General features: G+C 39.4%; 1 protein-coding gene across 1 annotated transcript in view; it reads right to left on the bottom strand.

Moving 5' to 3' along the window:
- Positions 1-22,649, bottom strand: part of LOC126184527 (DNA polymerase zeta catalytic subunit) — a 227,703-nt gene that overhangs the window by 59,922 nt on the left and 145,132 nt on the right. Inside the window, exons 17-18 of the mRNA XM_049926929.1 lie at positions 21,216-21,422; positions 9,807-9,925 (exon numbers count right to left, since the gene is read on the bottom strand). Coding sequence (XP_049782886.1) covers positions 9,807-9,925; positions 21,216-21,422 — 326 coding nt within the window. The remainder of the gene's footprint in view (positions 1-9,806; positions 9,926-21,215; positions 21,423-22,649) is intronic.

Here is a 22,649-nt window from a genome sequence, read left to right as displayed (position 1 = left end):
ACACGAGTTAATGGATTCTGTCTTATCCAGTGGCAGGTCAGGTTGAGTTCATCATGTCAGAGTGAACAGTATGTGGTACACCATGGAAGGATAGTTGGCTTCATCGAGTAAGCTTATTGTTCTTCACTGCTGGCCTCTACTCCTTCCAGAGCCGCAAGGCACTCTGATCCAAACTTTGCATACCTGTCTGCAGGGGAATGACATATTGTGATGTACTGTGTTGCCTACTGGCCTCCCTTGTTGCTTGTCATCTTGCAGATTTCCCCAGATTCCCACGTGCCACTCTATCCAGCAGAATGTTACATGCTTCCCTTGCTGTTGAAGGAACAGTAGTTTGTACTATATTGTTTGTATCCTCTCATCTTTCCTGCGGTGCTTGTAGGGCACTGACGGAATTGGAACAGATGAGAAACTTTTGCCTCAACTGCTCCACTGCCTTCAGGAATACATTTAGTCATGTGCTACAGAGCATGTACTGACTGGTAAAGTGAATCCAGAAGTTACTTTGAGGGAAACAGTTTCACAAGCAAAGGAGTTTCCTCGAATGAAGTATTGTTATGTCCACCTAAAATGTTACAAACCATGGACTTAAAAGTTAAATCTGGAAAGTATTCCTTCTTAAAGTTTATTAAATCTCAAAATACTCCGTGCTTCTTTAGGAGGCAAGGTGGAGACCTGCTCCAACATTGGCACATAACTTTGAAATAAGCCACGCCCAGCATTAAACTGTAGTCCTTCACGTGGATACCAAAAGGACATATTGTTTGCAGGAGACTTACTGAAGAGTCATTCCATTGGTGGACAAGCAATATTATGGCAAACAGGTATCTGTAGTGCGGACATTGTTTTATAGGTTTGTCGCACCATGAGAAGTCACCACCCGATGGCAAGAGGCAGCTTACCAGCCTCAGCGAGGAGTCTAAGAACAGAGCTCGTTCTCAAAGCCCTAATGGCCAGCCTAATTCCCTCAAGGGGTACAATGTCTGAGTATTTTCTATAGGAGAATAGGAGGGCTTTGCAGACCTATACACCATGCAGCCACAATCAAACCAAACTGTAACAGACAGTTTCGGGCTCCCCATTAACTATGAATAACACATTTCAAAATATTTGTTGCCCTTTGGTCCCTAACATGTGGCAATTAGGTTAACTTAAAATGAATTATGAAGGCAAGATACCACACCATTTCTTTAAAATTAAGAACAGTGTCCTCCTCCATCAGTTCAGGAAGGGTAAAAAGCAAAAGGTGAATGGTTAAAAAGGATGCACGTTCACTTCTCAATTGAAAATTGAGAATCTTTCTTCTTCATCCATTCCTCCAGCCTTCTAACTGTCAGCTGCAACTGACATTTCACTCTTGGAAGGCTGGAGGACGAAGGGAACATGGAGACACCATCCACAAACTGTGAACACAGTACAGGATTTCTTACTGTTGCCATTGTACTTTTAAGAGCTATTGCAAAGACAGTCATGCTGTCTTCAGAGACAATGTTCTATGTTCAGAGCAGTCATACAGGATGTTGCCAACTAGATACTTAACATGTGGAGAGGAAAAACCATATAAAGATGGGATAACAAACTTACAAGACCCATTCATGAAACTGTCCAAAGATATTATACTCCAAGTAGTATCATAGGCCTTCTTGATGTCAACACATATACCTACTAGACAATTACTACAATCCAAACAAGGTGGCACAAGACCATCCACTCCAATATTTTTCCTACACAGCTGGTAAGGGCATCACTATGATAGCTACTTCAGTATGTATGGTACTTCTCAGGTTCCATGAAGGAAATAAAAATGAATTCTCTCCACGAGTCAAAAAATTGTACTAATGCCCAGATTAAGTCAAGAAGGATGGGGAGGATTTCTTTATTTCTCCCTGTGATGAGCCAGAACACACAAAAGTTCAGTTCTTGGAGCAGATGGTCTACTGCCATCCTGTCTGGAGCTTAGAATGCATAAAGCTTTGTTAAGTCACTTTCAGTCTTGGTTTTGGTGGTATCACTCCACCTTTGATAGCCTGATCCTCCTGGAAGCAGATATACAACATGCTTTCCTGTGTAGTAATCACCTAGTAGGTATATGTGTGACCAGATGAGGTGTTCCAAGTAACAGACATATTTAAACCAGCTCCCACATGGAGAAGGGGCAGTTATATGCTTCATCACTGGTGGAACTGAAGAACAAACCACCCGTCTCAGCAAATATTCTGTGGTTCTAGAAAGCTAAATCCTGACTGGTGATGGCAGTTACTCTAGCAAAATGTTCTGTCACTCTCTGCAATATGCCTGGAAAATCCCATTTTGCATTCCAGCAACAACTGAACATCATGTTCCTTGTCCAGAAATTGTCCTGATGGACTCCAATCCAACTGTATTTTTAGTACGTCCATTTATGACGTTCAGGAACTGTTACCTCAATATCTCCTTGCCATCTCAAATAGTTCAATGACATTTTGCCCTCACTTTACTGGAGAAAGGAGGTCTTTGTAGCTGGCCTGAAGACTATGGTATGGTGGATCACGTTGCTACTACGATTTACCCTCTCCTTAGTGCTGTGATGCTGTCCAGTCACAGCAAATTGGATGTGCAGCATCCAGTTTGCCTCACTCAGCATCAGTTGTCACGGCTTTGTTTCAGGCACTGCTCTTCCTGGCAGGTGTATCCAAATTGAGAAGTGCCACTATAGAGTGGAAATCATTGAACACTTCACACTGAGCAGTGTGTGAGTGCTGGACAGAATACTGGGAGATTGACAGGAGCAAGTAAACCTGTTGCAGTGCTGAAAAGTGTGATCTGTCCCCTGTTCAACATCCATGTACGGAGAGATACTATGAGGCTCTAACTCACACTACCCCTGTGGCAGGTAATCACTGAACACAACTGCACACCAAGTGCATTAAAATCCTCACACAGGAAGAATGGTTTGGAGAACTGCGCGAGTTGTGAGAAGCTCTTGGTCTAAAACTTTATGTAGGGGTAGGAAGAGGAAACATTTTCTCAACTTGTGATAAACACACACTGACACAACGACTGCTTGTAAACCGGTGGTGAGGGGTAGAGGCAAAGAGTGGTTGACAGAGTTTACAAAAACTGGCACTACTCCTCAGTCTCTATCCCAGCTACGATTGTTCTTCTTGTGGGGTCTGTAACCAAATAGCACAGGAGCATCACAACATTTAAAATTGTTTTACTTCAGACATATGCACACCGATCTTCCCTGTGTTAGAAGTTGTAGTTGTTCCACATGTGTGAACCTACTAATGTTCCACAGTTGTATGAAAGCCACCTTACTGGCAACGTCTTTCTCTTTCTTTCCTCCTTTCATTCTTCTGAAGTGAGGTGTTTGTGGAGGGTTCAAGAAGTTCAAGAAGAGAGGTGGAGGCTACTTGAGGGATTTGTTGGTTATCTTAAACTGTGGTCTGAGTGAAGCAGGGTGGACAGCATTGAATGGTGTTTCCTATGCAGTGTGTAACACAAACTTGTTTGAGAACACACAAGTGTCCTGGCACCAAGTGTTTTGGAAGGAGTGTGCAATCATCAATAACAATGTCCAGTGGAGCATGCTCACACACCACAATCCAGTTTGTGTTCCTCGAGCGTGCAGCGAGCAGTGAGCTATGTCCTTTGAAGAAATTATAACAATGGTACAAGAAAGGCCAACACTTTGGGCAACCTAGTCATTCTCTGTATAGAAATAGGTCAACCGGAAGGAGGATATGGAGTTAAATAGTAATGAAATTTAATACTGATTGTAAGTAAACATTATTATTATGTCATCCAATTCTGACACAAGTAATTCAGAAACATGTCTCACACATTTATTGCCTTACAGTTTCTGTGCTGTTTTCAATCATACAGTAATGTGGGTCACTATTTCCATCACATCAGCTAATCATGTAATGTAAAAGACATACTGTTTTGATTATACGACATACATTTTGCAAACTGCCTATTGGCTTCTGTCTCGGGTTCTTCGGCTGACGTTCATCTAATGATTTTTCTGACGGTTTGCCAGCACGAGTGGCTGGCATTGTCAAAGCTTCACCCTCCATTGCCGATGGTGAACTGGAGCCGAGCTCGCGGCCGCAGACTATATGTACCTGGCGTGCCAACGTCCGAGGGCTTCTCCGTGGTTATTTCCGGTGCGGTGCTCCTCTTGCTACCTGCGACGGTCGTTCACTGCAGTACGGGAAGCCAGGATCCGTTTACCTTAAGGCTTTCCTCTTTCTTGTTCAAACTGTTCGCATGTTTTTGTATTTCTACAGCTTCTCTGAACAAGCGCGTGTGATAGTGCTTCCCTACAGACAGAACTTCCGTGTCGGCGAATTTTATTACGTGGTCGGTCTCATTCAGTGCGTGCTCTGCCACGGCCGATATCTCCACCTGCCCCAACCTGCAATGTCGCTTATGCTCTTTGACCCTGGTGTTAATGGATCGTCCACTCATTCCGACATAAACTTTTCCGCCTGTGCATGGTATACGGTATATTCCCGACATTGCAAGTGGGTCTCTTTTCTCCTTCGCCGATCTAAGACACTCTTTGATCTTCCTTGTCGGTTTGAAAATCGTCTTTACGCCATGTTTGCGCAACATACGGCCGAAAGAGAAGCAGTGGTTGGGAAAGGAGTAAGACAGGGTTGTAGCCTCTCCCCGATGTTATTCAATCTGTATACTGAGCAAGCAGTAAAGGAAACAAAAGAAAAATTCAGAGTAGGCATTAAAATTCATGGAGAAGAAGTAAAAACTTTGAGGTTCGCCGATGACATTGTAATTCTGTCAGAGACAGGAAAGGACTTGGAAGAGCAGTTGAATGGAATGGACAGTGTCTGGAAAGGAGGATATAAGATGAACATCAACAAAAGCAAAACAAGGATAATGGAATGTAGTCAAATTAAGTCGGGTGATGCTGAGGGAATTAGATTAGGAAATGAGACACTTAAAGTAGTAAAGGAGTTTTGCTATTTAGGGAGTAAAATAACCAATGATGGTCGAAGTAGAGAGGATATAAAATGCAGACTGGCAATGGCAAGGAAAGCATTTCTCAAGAAGAGGAATTTGTTAACATCGAGTATAGATTTAAGTGTCAGGAAGTCGTTTCTGAAAGTATTTGTATGGAGTGTAGCCATGTATGGAAGTGAAACATGGACGATAACTAGTTTGGACAAGAAGAGAATAGAAGCTTTCGAAATATGGTGCTACAGAAGAATGCTGAAGATAAGGTGGGTAGATCACGTAACTAATGAGGAGGTATTGAATAGGATTGGGGAGAAGAGAAGTTTGTGGCACAACTTGACTAGAAGAAGGGATCGGTTGGTAGGACATGTTTTGAGGCATCAAGGGATCACAAATTTAGCATTGGAGGGCAGTGTGGAGGGTAAAAATCGTAGAGGGAGGCCAAGAGATGAATACACTAAGCAGATTCAGAAGGATGTAGGTTGCAGTAGATACTGGGAGATGAAGAAGCTTGCACAGGATAGAGTAGCATGGAGAGATGCATCAAACCAGTCTCAGGACTGAAGACCACAACGACAACACCACGGCCGATTCTGTCCGTCACTCTAGGAATGTATGGCAGAAAGTCCGTACCCGACATTTCTTTTTCTGGTTCCTTACTTCGGCGAGTGTTTGGCTCTGTTACACTTTTAATATAATTTGTGGAGTACCCATTGCTCCTCAGGACAGTTTCCAGGTGTTGCATTTCTCGTTTGAGGTGTTGCGGCCCACATATTCATCCTGCTCTCGTTACGAGCGTACTAATCATGCCTCTTTTCTGGCTCACGAAAGCCTTTTACAATTTTGTATACATTTTGCAGATTTGTCTCTAAAGGTTTTCCTAATGTGTGCCATTTAGCACACAAAATTCCAAATGCGCATTTAGTTCTCTCTCTCTCTCTCTCTCTCTCTCTCTCTCTCTCTCTCTTTTTTTTTTTTTTTTTCCTTCTTTTCTTTTCGAGCACAAGACAGGCTTTGACTGAAATACCTTCTTTCATCCAGAAAGAAATTTTTTCATTCTGCAGCAGAGTGTGTGCTGATATGCAACTTCCTGGCAGATTAAAACTGTGGGCCAGACTGAGACTTGAATTCAGTACCTTTACCTTTCGCAGCCAAGTGCTCTGCTAACTTAGCACTCCTGCAAGAAAGGATATTGCAGAGACGTGGCTTAGTCACAGCCTGGAGGTGATGAAACTGTGTGTGGCTGTGTCCACAATATCCTTTCTTCCAGGAGTGCTAGTCTTGCGAGATTCACAGGAGAGCTGCTGTGAAGTTTGGAAGGTAGGAGATGACGTACTAGTGGAAGTAAATCTGTGAGGACAGGTTGTTAGTTGTGCTTGGGTAGGTCAGTCAGCAGAGCACTTGTCTGTGAAAGCAAAGGGTCCAGAGTTTGAGTCTCAGTCTGGCACACAGTTTTAATCTGTCAGGAAGTTTCACCTTCTTTCACCATTGTTTGCCTGATCTCTGGAGAATGCTACTACACACTGATGAACAAAGAACAGCTACTCAGGACACTACAGTGTTGGCTTATGTTCTAACATCAAAGAGTTTTATGTCCACACCCGGCCATGCTGCACTTAGGCTGTAGACTTAGACACACTGTTCATTCTACTAAATAAACAATCATTATCTGAACCATCAGATATGACCAGGATTGCACAATTGAACTGTTCTGTAGCAGATCTTTTGGACTGTTGTTCTTTGACCATGTTTAGGTTTTGGGGAGACTGGTAAGACTTTTTGGCCAGTGGCTCAGCTTAGCAGCTGTCTTTGCAGGTCCAGGTTGTTATGCTCTGATCAGGTGTCAGTCTCCGGATGCTAACACTTGTCTTCATTGCTTAGGTGTGTGACTTCTCTCTGTTTTTGAATTGGGTAGTTTCACGAGTAATTAACACACACTTGTAGAACAGTGCACTGAGCACCTGATATGTGGTCAGCTGTGCCACTTCTTTCATACATTGTATCTTCTTTATACACCATGGTATTTCTGATATGTACACTGGGCTTACCTTTAAAGTGAATGAAGCCTACTGCTATACAAGGTGTTACAAAAAGGTACGGCCAAACTTTCAGGAAACATTCCTCACATACAAATAAAGAAAAGATGTTACATGGACATGTGTGCTTAATTTCCATGTTAGAGCTCATTTTAGTTTCGTCCACCTACGCTCAATGGAGCACATTATCATGATTTCATACGGGATACTCTACCTGTGCTGCTAGAACATGTGCCTTTACAAGTATGACACAACATGTGGTTCATGCACCATGGAGCTCCTGCACATTTCAGTCGAAGTGTTCGTACACTTCTCGACAACAGATTCGGTGACCAATTAATGACACCTTTGCAGCTTACAAAAGCTTTATTATAATTTAGACCAGTGTGCAGTTCACTGTTTATGGTATACTATCCAGGTGATTTGGCTTGTAACAGCTTGTTTACTACAGTAGAGTGCAATGTTTCGGCCAGGAGTGTGGCATTATGCAGCCTCTTGATGGTTTAAGTTTCCCTCTAAATCTTTCCAATGCTTTATGAATGAAGTAAGGTGAAAATTTCTAAAAAGTATCTTCCACACATTTGACAAGCTATATGTTATTTACTACAGGACTTGGTCTGCTACTGGCAGTACAGATTTCTCAGGCAGACTAGTCACATGTGCTGTCTTTGTTGTTTGGGTTTTAATAATGCCCACCCGGCCAGCATCTGAAGTTGCTGTGCGATCCACTGGTACCCCAGGAGCAGTTAGAGAGGTAATTGTCCACCCAGACAATGCTCCCCTTGCTTGGGTAAGCCTTATACAACTGGTATATCGTAAGTGCCCCAGAGATAGTCCAATAATAACTGTATTGCCCAAACAACCATCAATGTTCTTGGCATGTAGCACACCTCGAAGTTGAGTTTTTTTGTATAGAAGTTATATTAACCTCATGATTCAGGAGGTTAGGCAAAGTTCCTCACTGCTTATGACTCATGAAATTCCACCACAGAACTGGTTGTACTCCTTAGTCTGTAGTTTAGGAACACCAATTTCACCAAAATCATGCATAGTCAACAAAAATTGGGCTCCCTGAGGTCCTCACTACTTGGCATGAAGGAGGAGGCACGTGTGGCATGTCGAATATCATGGATGTGGTTAGAGGACAGACACACTGAGGAGTAAATGTTCACTATGAATTTCACATCACAAGAAGAATGGAGGGGAACATTTCACTGGCCTGCGACTTTATCTCTGGGAAAAAGAGATATGTGCTCACTAAAAAGAGATGTGTTTTGGAAATTGTAGATTGGCACCAGGTCTTCTCACTATTTGCTGTGTTGGAGTCTCAAATTATGTAAATAATACATTATCATTGCAATCTGCAGAGCCCTCCTCAGCTAAGAGAGCTCTTCTGGACCAGAGATTCGATTACTGCTCTGCATGAAACAGTATACACCTGTGGCTGTCAACTATACTGCTCAAACAAAGTTTTGCACCATCCTCACAATTTTCCATGCAGTAGTTGATTTGATCAGAAACTATTTTCTCAATACCCTTTTGACCATATGAAACCACTGTCTCCAGCCACCTGTGTTATGGATGTAAAAGTAAACACTATTTTTCAGTGTAATTCAGAAGTGCCAATGTGTCTTCGTCTGTGAATGGTACAATGTGGTACGCGCACACTGTTCAGTCTGTTATCAAGCATTCAAGCTTAGAGTGTGTGCACACTGTTACTTTACGGCAAGAACGGTTGCCATAATGTGAAGTAGGCTCTCAAATTGGTCTACACCAAAGCATCATTTGAATAATCGACCACTATTGTAAGGTAGAAAATGTCAAAGATCTGCCTCGAAATGGTTGTCTGTGGTCAAAAGCAGCAGCTGATGTCCACTAACTACAGATTATGACTCACAAGTACCTAGGAGAGTGCAACATAACCATGTGTTTCCTTTTTGGAGGCAACTAGGAGGGCTGACCAAGACAGTACATGTCCATTCTACAAGATTAATTTGGCCGCCACTCATCCATTACAAATAACAGTAGAAGCATGGTGGTCTGTGAACAAACTGGGCAAAGGAACATGTGGAATGGAATCGCGTTCGTGCCATTGAGTTCTACTCACTGACGGGTGCAGGGTTCGACGGCTGACAATCATTGTAGAAGAGTCTGGGGCAGACAGGTACTGAGGCACATCTCAGGCAGGCAGTCCAACAGGTTCAGAATGAATATGAGTCAGTTATGTTTGGGCAGGTATCATATACGGATGTCAGACATCCTAATTGCTGCTGCGGGCAACTGAAAGGTGTGCAGTATTGGGATAGGAGCTCTCAACCTATTCTCCAGCACAACAACATTTCACTGATGGGTTTGTCTTTCAAGATGATAATGCAAAAGCACATTGTGTCCATATGTCCGGGGTAGCTTCTTCCAGGAAGCAGGAATTAACAAAACAGAATGGCTGGCAGTATCTGCACACATGAATCTCATTGAACATTTGTAAGTCTGGTGCTTGTCACAGAATCTCACTCAAAAACTAGATAACGTCAAGAGAGGTGCCATCGAAGAATGGGACAGGCTTGAGCAGTAATGTCTCAATTACCGTGTGGACAATATGCCAAAAAGTATCTGAACATGTTACAATGCACGAAATGTAGAAACACACTACTGAATGTTACACAGCAGAATATTTTTAATTCACAGATGTGCACTTTCCAAGAGATTGCCTATATTTTGGTGATAATAATGAAGAAACTATACATTCAATATATATATGTATGATCAATTGCACATATAATTAAATGTACAAAGGAAATGATAACTTGCCGGTAAATGTGTGTCCTGTGATTCCACCATAGTGTCAGATCCTTAAATGAGTGGTACGGGATTCTCTGGTGCAAAATATGGTACATCATGTTTTCAAACGAGTAGCTCATCACAGAAACCTGATGAAATGCAGAAGAATATTTTTGGAATCAATAAATCAATGTGGAGAATAAGTAGATTACTCAAATGAGGTACAAATACAATGAAGGCATCAGGCACATTTAAAAACAACAGTAAAATGAGTTCCACATATATCACAAAAAAGTAAGAACTATTTAACAGTAAACTTTTCCTGTCATTCAGACTTATATTACTTATTGCTGTCATGTCACTCAGTGTTAAAATACTAGTACTGTGAGTAGAAAGAAAGCACAAAAACATAACAGTTATAAAAGGCTAATATATTTAGATAATAGAATTCAAATCATAGAATAAAATATATATAATTAAATTTTTTCAGCATATGATCTATCTGAAGGTGAGAGCTTAAATTTTTGTACTTCTAATCAGGAACTTCTGAAGTCGCCTCCAAGTAGTGGGATAAGCTAAAGACTCCCAGACAGCAAATTTGCCACTATATCACAACTTTCACTAATGGCTGACAGTGAAGAAAAGCAGTAACATGTCAACAAAGTGAAAAAGAAAACTTCCCAAATTATAATATACACTTCAAAAATGGTTTTCTTATTATATCAAACACAGTCAACCAAAGTGGTTACATAATACTATGTATTAAAAATTATAGATAAAATTTACAAGATTTGGTTCTGCTGTTAACATTAATGATAAACATAAATATTACAGAAACATTCAATATATGCAGCCTTCAAAAGTAGTCTTACCAAAAACATCTATTAAAATTCTAGAGAGTTGAGGAAACAGTGTACCTTGGCCATGTGCAGAACAGTAAAAAATACAACCGGCTGGCAATTATACCATAAGTCTGAACAGTACAGCAGATAGATAGTAGAAAGATATTATGATCTCAAAATAACACGGAATAGGCAGCTATCAAGAAATCGGGAAGATGAAAAGCTGTATAGACAGGCAGAAGATAGGGGACCATTCTTCAAAGGAATCACAAACCTACATCTATAAACTGTGCCATCTTATAGTGTCTAAGAGACAGTTCTGCTACCACTATAATTTCCTTAACCCCTTCCCAAATTTACTATTCGATTCACAAACCATGCATGGGTGGGAAGAGTGACTGTTGGTAGGCCTCTGAATGAGCTGTAATTTGTTTTCTCATAGTGGTCATTTTATGAGAAGTATGTGGGATGGAGTAACATATTGCCTGATTTTTCTTGGAAAAGGATCAGAATTTTATCCTCTTTGTGGTTCACAACACCTCTATTGTAGAATCTGTGACTGGAGTTTGATGAGCCTCTCACAGTTATTAAGTGAACCCATGATGAAACTCTTAGCTCCTTTTTTTTCTCTTTTCTTTTTCTTCTTCCTCTTCCTCTCTATCTCCTCTATTAACCTTCGGCTCACACCAACATAAAAAAGTAATTTTAAAAGTTTTCACAATATTGACCTTTATCATCATAGTAAGTAACAAATACAAGAAGAAATTGACAAAAAGTAAAAAATCAATTGTTTTAAAATTGTGGTTTAACTTTGGAGCCCATGGGACTTACAGTTTACAACCACCAACCTTTTTTGTGACACATATTTGAAAGCAATTCCGCATTTTTCTTCGACATTATCACACATCTCGAAACTTCCATGAACTCATAATGGCTAAAACAAATTGATGATGATGAGGTCCCATACTCCGAGGAGAGTAGGGGACGATCGGGAAAACCACACCGCTGTACTAGGCAAGGTCCTAGTCCTCCGACTGTAATGGGGATGAATGATTATGATGAAGACAACACAACAACACCCAGTCATCACAAGGCAGAGGAAATCCTGACCCCAACGGGAATCGAACCCGCGACCCCATGCACGGGAAACAAGAATGCTACCGCAAGACCACGAGCTGATATTTATAAATAACAAGCAAAAATGACCCTAACAAAAGTACATACTGCTCCAGTGGTTTCATTTTGGAACCACTCATAACAGCAGCAGCATAAACTCAAATTTATGTTACCATAACTTAAGATAAATCCGCTTTCACTGTCAATGATCTCCTCAACATGATCACTATGTTAAAAAAGAAAAAAAAGGTCACAATTTACTACAGTCACGTAGTACAATCTCTCCACCGAATGTTGCTTTAAACACTGGAAGTGACTGGTACAATACATTACATTTATAGAAGTACCTCACTGTACCACTAGATGTCTCTCACTTGCAATAGCATTGGTGGTTTCACATGAAAGGCACTGGTATTTAATAATAATAATAATAATAATAATAATAATAATAATAATAATAATAAAGAGAAATCACTTGTGTTCAAAGCATAATAGTATGCTGTAAGGGAACCAAATTACTGAAAAGTATCCAAGAATTGATAAAATATGTATTTTGGAAGCCATTTCATATGTGGATGAACTACAATTTCTTAAGATTCTTCCAATGAATCTCAGCCTGGCACCTGCCTTTCCTTCAACTAGTATTATGGTGTTATTCCAGTTTAGGTTGATCCTAGATATTTTATAAATGCTACTGTTGTCAATAACTTATTGTTCATGGTGTAAATAAACAATTATGGCCATTTCAACATATTTATGTGCAGTACACTATATTTATTTATGTTCAGGGTCAACTGCCAGTCCCTGCAACAACTGTCGATCCTCTGCAGATCTTGTCTTCCTGCATTTTGTTGCAGTCTTATGGCACACAAAACTTTCCACGTGAAACAATATTGGCCGTGAAAATCATCATGAAACTTTTGATATTATCTACTGGATCATTTATGATGGGGGAGGTTGTTAAATGGGGAGAAACTGCAAGAAATGATTCCAAGGGGGATACAGAGCAAAACAGGCCATACAGACATATGGCCACTAACTTGAAAATGGAGATAAAAGATCTCTGACGTGTCCAGTGATTCAAAGCACACGTGAGAACACACCAGGCAAGCCAAAATGTTCTGTCTGCACTTGTGTTTTAGCTTCACACTCAAGAGGGCAATAATGTTGTCTATGATGGCAGTCCACTCACACATTAGTAGAAGGGGCCATCCATTTCACTGCAATGCTGAGACACAATGACCCAGTATACTAACTAAGAACAGACCGACATGGTCTTTACATAAGAACAGTCAAATGACAATGGACGGGTGGCAGCATGTCTGTACCAGGAACAGTATTCCTACCGACAGCAATTGCATGAGATACTGTTTGCAACAATGTTTTGTTGTTTGTGTGATACAAACTTTTTTTGGGATGGCTAACTAAAAAAGGCAGGTACACCATGCACATATACAGGCCTTGGAGGAACTGGTGTTGAACACTGTAGAATAGAATATGAAACCAGTATATGCATCAGGCAGGTGGCCCACAGGGAAGGGGTAAGCCAGACGACCATGTGGAACATTTACCATGACAGCTGTCACTATCTGTATCAGTTACGATGTGTGCAGGACTTATTACATATAGACTTGCCTCCTCCGCTTTGTCACTGGTTTATCACACAGGCCACCACGGTGGGGACCAGTCATCCTATCACAATGCCTCACAGGTGAGGCATATCTGCACTTCCTGCAGGTGACCCCAAGAGTTCAGTGTAACTCCACATAACAATGAACTTAGGCCTGTGGCATTCTGGCCAGTGGCCAGCAAATAACTAATGGACAATGGTGCTGCATATATGGACATTTTGGACAAATAACTGTGTTAGTTACAATGAAATAATTGCATGTGTAAAAGGACTTTCTGGCCTCCCTGTGGTAGCCACGTTACCCTTTGTACCACCAAAGGCACATCTTCAGCAGGGGAGGCAGGGTCACCTGCAGGAAGTGCAGATATGCCTCACCTGTGAGGCATTGTGATAGGATGACTGGTCCCACAAGATGGTCACCAATGATTACCACCCACACATTGATGGTGTGCCACCACCATACCATGGGGATTCTCCATTGCCCCACGTGGATGTTGTGAAGGTTGATGATACTGCCCCTTGTAAAAGTAGCCTCATCTGTGAGTATGAAGAATTACAGGAATCCTAGCACTGTGGTGGCCATGGTGACAGTCTGGTCACTGAGAAAATGAACAGATGATCTTGAATTGTTCACTGACTTTACATAAGACCAATCATGTTTCAACAGATCAGTCAGCAAAACTTTATTTTCAAATCCACTGATTGCTTCTCGTATTACCCTCTTTGAGTTCAATTTGGCGTTGCTCAACTTCTGTTTGTCAATAAACTTTGAATTTCCTTAAATTAGTGATGAAGTTCTCTCTGCTTTTGTATCAACTTTCTAACATGGCTATTGATCCACAGTGGGTCTTTCTCATACTTCACAACTTTGCTCATCTCATACACATCTGAACCATATTGTTCATTATCATCTCTAGAGATAAGTTTTTGAAGTTGACTGCTCAGATAATCTGCTATCTGTTTGCTGCTAAACTTGCTAAACAAAAATATTTTCTAATCTTTCTTAACATTCCTTTTAACACCTGTAATCAATGATGCTGTATCCTTTTTATTATTGAGTCCCTCCTCTGCATTAACGGATTTAAAAAGTTCATATATATTAGTTACTAGGTGACCTAAGCTGATTTATTTAAATACATGAGTCATTTATTTAACTAACTACTCATAATTCTGAGACTACACATTCAGAATGATATTACATAAATCAGTTTCTGAGACATCAACTTTAATCTCATGAACTTCATATTCCATATCTGACAAACTGAAGTCTTCTCCTATTACAAGAACATGATTGAGGAATTTAACCATGATATTCCACAAAGTATTCTCTGAAGTGCTGTCACTACAGTGCCTGAGGCAAATGGTTTATAAAAACATCCAATTAGCACATCTGACCCACCTTTGATGCTTACCTTCAACCTGATTAATTTATATTAGTATTTGTAACCTCATTACAGGTGCTGAGTCACTAATAGCTAAAAATACACCAGTATCTAACCTTTTCTTGCAAGGATACGTTATAATATATATACATTAAGCCAGCACTGTTGGCATTGTACCTATCTTTGCAATGTACATTCCTCTTGGAATTTATGATATCACTGCTATTCACTTTAGGTTTCAGGAAACTTTCTGGTCATGGTACTACTAGGTCATAATTAACTTCAGTAAGAGACATTAATTCTTGCAACTTACTATGGAGTCTTCTGCTGTTAAGTCGTAGCAAATATACATTTTCTCTTTCTGATTTGCAAAGATGAATGCTGTCCTCTATGATTAACATGCCTGACATGTTCCTTTCTCCAACTAAGGTATCATCAAAACAAAGGTGGATTTCCTCTAAGAAGGAAAGAAAGAAATCAATCCAATGGGCAAAACACATGTACTCTGCCACCTGAAGAGCTGCTTCCTTAATGTAGTGTACACTGACCTATTGGGTGAGACCTTCTATTTTCCACGTGATTGTGGAGATCAATAAAAATCTGCATCTGATATTGGCACAGAACCACCTGAGAATTTGGTTTAAGACTTTCATTTGGTTCCAAACCAGAGGACTGTGATCAGTTTTGAGTATAATGCCACAAATAGTGAACCAGGCTACCACTATGCATATGAGGCTAACTGTTTCCACTAATTCAACTAGATATCTAAAGGAACCAAGGTTAACATCAGAACCCAGAAAGCAAGTGTCATTTGTGTAAACATGAACTACGACTTGCATCCAGTGCATTCAGTAGTTTGCATTAGAGGCTCTTCTACATCTCAGATGAGACCTCCTGGGTCAGGGGACGGGGGTGGGGGGTAGGGGGATGTGGGGAGATGCGATGCACCACACATTCAAATTGGATGTAAATTGGTAGATGTGATGTAAATGTACAGACAAACAAATGATTAAAATTTCAGAAAAAATAGGTCGATTTATTCAAGAGAAAGAACTTCACAAATTGAGGAAGTCAATAATATATTGGTCCACCTCTGGCCTTTATGCAAGCAGTTGTCAGCTTGGAATTGATTAATAGAGTTGTTGGATGTCCTCCTGAGGGATGTCATGCTAAATTCTGTCCAACTGACATGTTAGATTGGCAAAATCCTGAGCTGACTGAAGGGCCCTGCCCATAATGCTCCAAATGTTCTCAATTGGGGAGAAATTTGGTGACCTTGCTGGCCAAGGTAGGGTTTGGAAATCATAAAGACAAGCATCAGAACTCTTGCTGTGTGCAGGCAAACTGGTCAGATCATGTGCACCATGAGGTACAACATCAGGGTATCACACGTGAGGAATATGAAGCAGCTGATAAACAAAAAAAGGAAAACCAAGACATTATATGTAACACTTTCCTACCATATAATAAGGTAACCAATTAACCAGTACTCAAGCAGTGACAGTATTGCCCTGCCCACAACGCAACAGCACTGCCCAGTCACTGTGGGAGTATTGGTTATTCTTCGTGTTTTACTCATCCTAAACTCTTGGCTAAAATGGATATCACATTACATTAATTCAAGGCCACTCAAGTGAATGGCCATGTAAAATCCCATTTTAAAGATAATTTTGTTTGCAATGGGATATAATGACACTTTCTGCTGACACTGTGTGTCACCTGAAAGAGATGATGAGCAATATGTGTCTGGGTTGACTCCAGCCACACATTACAAAAATGAAATTGCAAATATTTGATGAAACACAAGAGAAAATACACTACCAACTCTTAGGAGGGGCACTCTTATATATCTCTAGGAAGAGTAAAAATTTTAACTTCCTTACAAATGTTCCTGCATGACTCTTTATTGGTAATCTCTTTCATTATCTCCATTGCTCATTTTCTACTTTAAATTGTTATTTTGCAAAACTTGCATTTCTGTAGAACATCATAACATACGGATAACAGGCTATGATAGGCAGCACACAAAAAAAGGTAATTTTCAGCATTAAACAGCCAAGTTCACAATTATGAAATAAAAAGTACAAATGGTTTTCATGGAGACACTTTTTGATGTGAGCTCAGCAAAGAGAAGCAATAATTGTGTCAGTGTACAGTAGAACATAAGTTCTTTAATTTTTTTGTACACAATTAATATGTGTCTTCTGCGTACTATACAGGGTGTTTATTTTAACTTGGAGCAACTAAATACCTCCAAAAATATGCATCACATGAAAAAATATTCCATATGAAAAGTTAATATTTGTAAAGGGGACATCTGTTTGTGCTAAAACTTCCCCCCCCCCCCCCCCCTCCCCCCAACATGTCCAGCCCAACTTTTTATTTTCAAAGGGAACTCACCATTATTAATGTAGATTTGGATTCTATACCAAAAATACCTGGGGTTTAACCAAAACATATAGCCATTCATGGTAGATGGCGCTGTGATTGACAAAATTCAATTTTTCTAGTTACTGCAATTAAGAACCGATGCATTTGATTTTACACTACATTTGTGATAAAAACATAATTTTTTTTGTTCTAAACAGCTGATGATTTGTTAATTAAGTTTTGCAAATTTTATTGTACAAATAAACTTTTATAGTTAGACATTTAAACTTTGGCAAATACACTACTTTTAACACAATTTAGTTTCCAGTTTGATTCAGATTTGATTTCGAAGAGTACCCAGACCACTGGGATGCTCGATTTTGGTGTGTCCCTTCAAACGCTACCATCAGGGTTGCTGATCTCAGTGTGTTCTTCTACCCAACCACCATAATACCTGCACTGGCCACTATGCAACTACCAGCGGAATGCAGTCCACATCCACTGTAAGGAAAACACTGACACATGCACTTGCCATAGATAAACATATACTGAGTGAACTCTTACATCCATTCCCCATTGTTCAGTGTCTTAGCATGCGGTGGACACCAAAATGACGTTAGAGACTCTATAAGCATGAACACCAAACAACTTCCCACCACTCCTCTCTGAAGTCTTTACTGGCACATTAGAAATAACAGAGGTTTTATCTGTAGAAGAGAAAATCAAAATAATTTTAATTTATGGTGAGGCTGCAAGAAATTTGGATGCCGCTGTTACTCTTTATGCCGAACATTTTGCTGATAGGTCAACATATTGTACAACTATTTATTGTGTTGCAAAACAATTTGATACCTACAGAAGTTTGAAGCCTAATAAAAGAACTTGTAGAGCAACTGTTATGGGCAATAGCAATGATGAAATTGCAGTACTAGCTGCAGTGGCTTATACTCTACATGTGAGTACCTGAGAAATATCTCACCATTCAGGGATTGCTCACACAAGTGTTTGGGCCATCCTAAAACACAAATGCCCTCACTATCATATCTCCATGAGTCAAGAACTTCATGGGAATTTTTTTTTGGAATCAAATGGGGGTGTTGTAATTGGGCACTCAGGCAATTACAATGAGACCCACAATTCTTTTGTTGAGTGATGTTCACAGACGAGTCAACTTTTACAAACTATGGCAAAGTTAATTGCCATAAGATGCGGGAAGTGTGGAAATCCTGACCTGGACCCATGAAGTTGATCATTAGTGTCCTTGGGCTGTTAATGTTTGGTGTGGTACCATAGGTGACAAAAGAATCAGCCCCTAAGTTTTGGAAGGCACATCGAATGGAGAAAGATGTTATAAGTTATTGCAAGAAGAGATACCAATTCTGTTGGAAGATGCCTCCATGTAGTGTGACAGAGAATGTTGTTTCAATATGATGAACGTCTGATACATAACTCTGCAATAGCCGAAGCTGCATTAAATCACAATTTCAATAGTTGCTTGATTGGAAGAAGCGCTCCATTAAAGTGACCTGCCAGATCACCTACCTTACATCTACATCTGTATAGATACTCTGCAACTCACATTTATGTGCCTGGCAGAGGGTTCATCGAACCACCTTCACAATTCTCTATTATTTCAATCTCGTTTAGTGCACGGAAAGAATGAACACATATATCTTTCCGTACGAGCTCTGATTTCCCTCATTTTATCGTGGTGATCATTTCTCCCTATGTAGGTCAGTGTCAACAAAATATTTTCGCATTTGGAGAAGAAAGTTGGTGATTGGTATTTTGTGGGGAGAAGAAAGTTGGTGATTGGTATTTCGTGAGAAGATTCCGTCGTAACAAAAAACTTTTTTCCTTTAATGATTTCCAGCCCAAATCCTATATCATTTCTGTGACACTCTCACCCATATTTTGTGATAATACATAACGTGCTGCCCTTCTTTGAACTTTTTCGATGTACTCCGTCAGTCCTATCTGGTAAGGATCACACACCGCACAGCAGTATTCTAAAAAGAGGATGGACAAGTGTAGTGTAGGTAGTCTCCTTAGTAGATCTGTTACATTTTCTAAGTGTCCTGCCAATAAAACGCAGTCTTTGGTTAGCCTTCCCCCACAACATTTTCTATGTGTTCCTTCCAATTTAAGTTGTTTGTAATTGTAGTACCTAGGTATTTAGCTGAATTTACAGCTTTTGGATTAGAATGATTTATCATGTAACTGAAGTTCAACAAATTCCGTTTAGCACTCATGTGGATGACTTGACACTTATCGTTATTTGGCCGAGCGGTTCTAAGCACTACAGTCTGGAACCGCGCGACTGCTACAGTCGCAGGTTCGAATCCTGCCTAGGGCATGGATGTGTGTGATGTCCTTAGGTTAGTTAGGTTTAAGCAGTTCTAAGTTCTAGGGGACTGATGAAGTCAGAAGTTAAGTCCCATAGTGCTCAGAGCCATTTGAACCATTTTCGTTATTTAGGGTCAACTGCCAATTTTTGCACTATTCAGATATCTTTTCTAAATTGTTTCACAATTTCTTTTGATCTTCTGATGACTTTATTAGTCGATAAATGACAGCGTCATCTGCAAACAACCTAAGATGGCTGCTCAGATTATTTCCCAAATTGTTTATATAGATAAAGAACAGCAAAGTGCCTATAACACTACCTTGGGGAATGCCAGAAATTACTTCTGTTTTACTAGTTGACTTTCCATCAATCACTATGAACTGTGATCTTTTTGACAGGAAATCAACAATACAGTCCCATAACTGAGACGATATTCCATAAGCACGCAATTTCACTACAAGCTACTTGTGCGGTACAGAGTCAAAAGCCTTCCGGAAATCCAGAAATACAAAATCGATCTGAAATCCCTTGTCAATAGCACTCAACACATCATGTGAATAAAAGAGCTAGTTGAGTTTCACGTTTTCTAAACCCATGTTGACTGGTGTCAATAGACAGTTTTCTTCAAGGCAATTCATAACGTTTGAACACGATGTATGTTCCAAAATCCTGCTGCGTATTGACATTAACAATATGGACCTGTAATTTAATGTATTACTCCTACTACCTTTTCTGAATACTGGTGTGACCTGTCAACTTTCCAGTCTTTGGGTACGGATCTTTCGTCGAGCGAAAGGTTATATGTGAGTGTTAAGTATGGAGCTAATGCATCAGCATACTCCAAAAGGAACCTAACTGGTATACAGTCTGGACCAGAAGACTTGCTTTTATTAAGTGATTTAAGTTGCTTCACTACTCCAAGGATATTTACTTCTATGTTACTCATGTTGGCAGCTTACGTCTCCAGAATTTTTCTTGTGGGGTTATGTTAAGGACAAAATATATTATGCAGAAATATTAACTATCTGACAGGGTGAGAGGCAAGGGAATCACTAGAACCAAGCATCACGATGGGAATAGAAAACTATTACAACCATGTAGTCAGTCCTCGATCACACTAAAAATACTTTATTAACAAGACACTTAAATGTCAAACCATACAAGTTTTATTGCACAATCAAATTTGCAAAACTAAATTTAATTTTTTAACATAAAACCAACTCTTTAGAACAAAGAAGATAACATTTTTATCACAAATGTAATGTAGAATCAAATACATCTGTTCTTAATTGCAATAATTGGAAAAACTGAATTTTGTCAATTACAGTGCCATCTACCATGAATGGATAAATGTTTTGGGTAAACCCTAGCTAGGTATATTTTGGCATAGAATCTGAATCTGCAATAAAAATGGGGGTTCCCATTTGAAAATAAAAAGTTGACCTCCTTGGGGGAGAGGGGCTTAGGTGTGGCCAGTTTTAGTACAAACATATGTGCCCTTTGAAAATATTAGCTTTCATCTGGGATTTTTTTATATGATGTGTATTTTTGGATTTATTTGTTTCAAGTTAAAACAAACACCCTGTACATCTCTTTCCATGCAATCAATATCACTGTCTAAAGGGTCACAGGATGAATAAATATTATTATTTATAGTGAAGTTATACAGTCCAAACTGAAATCACAAATGACACTAATGTAATATGACTTATTCATGCTCTCTTTTAAAGAGAGTTACAAGGTATTACATACCTCGTGCCTAAATAGTCTCCATATATTCAAGACAATACGACCAACGATCTTTATCTCAGCTGAAAATTCAACCATATCCCCATCTGTGTCATTGTCCCTCAGTTTACTCTCCTTGACTGCAGTTGGTACACGTGAGATTTCTGGGCATAAGTTCATCTCAAGTGTAAATGCTCGTTTGAACACATAACCCCAAGACAACATTTCTACCTGAAAAATAATGAGAAGCTTTCAAAGAAGTATTTATTTCTTTTTTCAACATAAAATTAGTTGAAAATATGATGATTCACAGACCACAGTAAAGAAAAATGACTAACTTGTGTATGAAATAAAAGGTGGCCCTTAAAAGCAGGCACGTTCATTATAAAAGAGGGTCATAAGCAACAGTTTTCCTTGGAGTAATAGTGCTGCTTCGTGATATTATGTAACATTATACACTAAAAGGATATTTTCACATTTTTGTACAGTTTCTAAAGATATCTAATGTGGTACTGTAAATAATTAAACTTGTCTTATACTGTATATGAACTAAATAGACAAGAAATTTATGGAATATTGCAAGAGGTCAAAATGGGGTATTTTAGTTCTTTTGTTACATGATCATATCTTCTACTGCTACATTTATTGGTGTGTGTGTGTGTGTGTGTGTGTGTGTGTGTGTGTGTGTGTGTGTAGCTTGCATGAGTGTGAGTTGAAAATACAACAGTAGGAACAAATATGTCTGTATAGGCATATACTATACATCATTAGGGTGGGCTGCAAAATATTTATTTCTTTATGTTGTAGGAAAAATACTTTTCAGTTAATGAAGACCACTCAGCAATAAACAGAAGCATTGAACTGTCAATAGGCACACACAAAAGAAAGAAACTTGCTAGCTTTTGGAGATATCCTTTGCAACTCATCATCATAGGATAACTCGGAAAGCTAGTAAGTTTTTTTTCTTTTGTGTGTGTCTGTCAACAACTTAATGCTCAATGGCCTCTTTTAATCCAAAAGTATTAATTTATTTACATTTTCTTTGCATGGAGTCATCACAATGATGACTTTTGCAAATGTCAGAAATAATAGTACAACAATAATTATACTTACAAAATATATTATATACAGCAACTGTTGCATCTTACATCTGTTTTATACATGTATTATGTTACAGTTCATATGCTAATGTTTGATGTTACAGTCGGTGTCTTAAAATTCACTGAATGAATATAAACATTTTTCTATCAAAAAAATTTTTAATTTTGTGTTAAAACCAGTCTCTGTACATGTCCTTAGAGAGTTTATTAGTTTGTTAAACCAAATCAAACCAATGATGTATGGGCTTATACCTGTCATTTTTCAAGCTGTTCTTATCGAGAAATAATAGTATTTTGTCCTGTTATTGTGATCGTGTACATCACTGCACTTAATAACTTCCACAGGTTGACTCATAAA

Source organism: Schistocerca cancellata, chromosome 4 (assembly GCF_023864275.1).
Source record: "Schistocerca cancellata isolate TAMUIC-IGC-003103 chromosome 4, iqSchCanc2.1, whole genome shotgun sequence".
Lineage (NCBI taxonomy): Eukaryota > Metazoa > Arthropoda > Insecta > Orthoptera > Acrididae > Schistocerca > Schistocerca cancellata.
The sequence above is the reverse complement of the archived record's forward strand: the minus strand, read 5'-3'. Positions and strand labels throughout refer to the sequence as shown.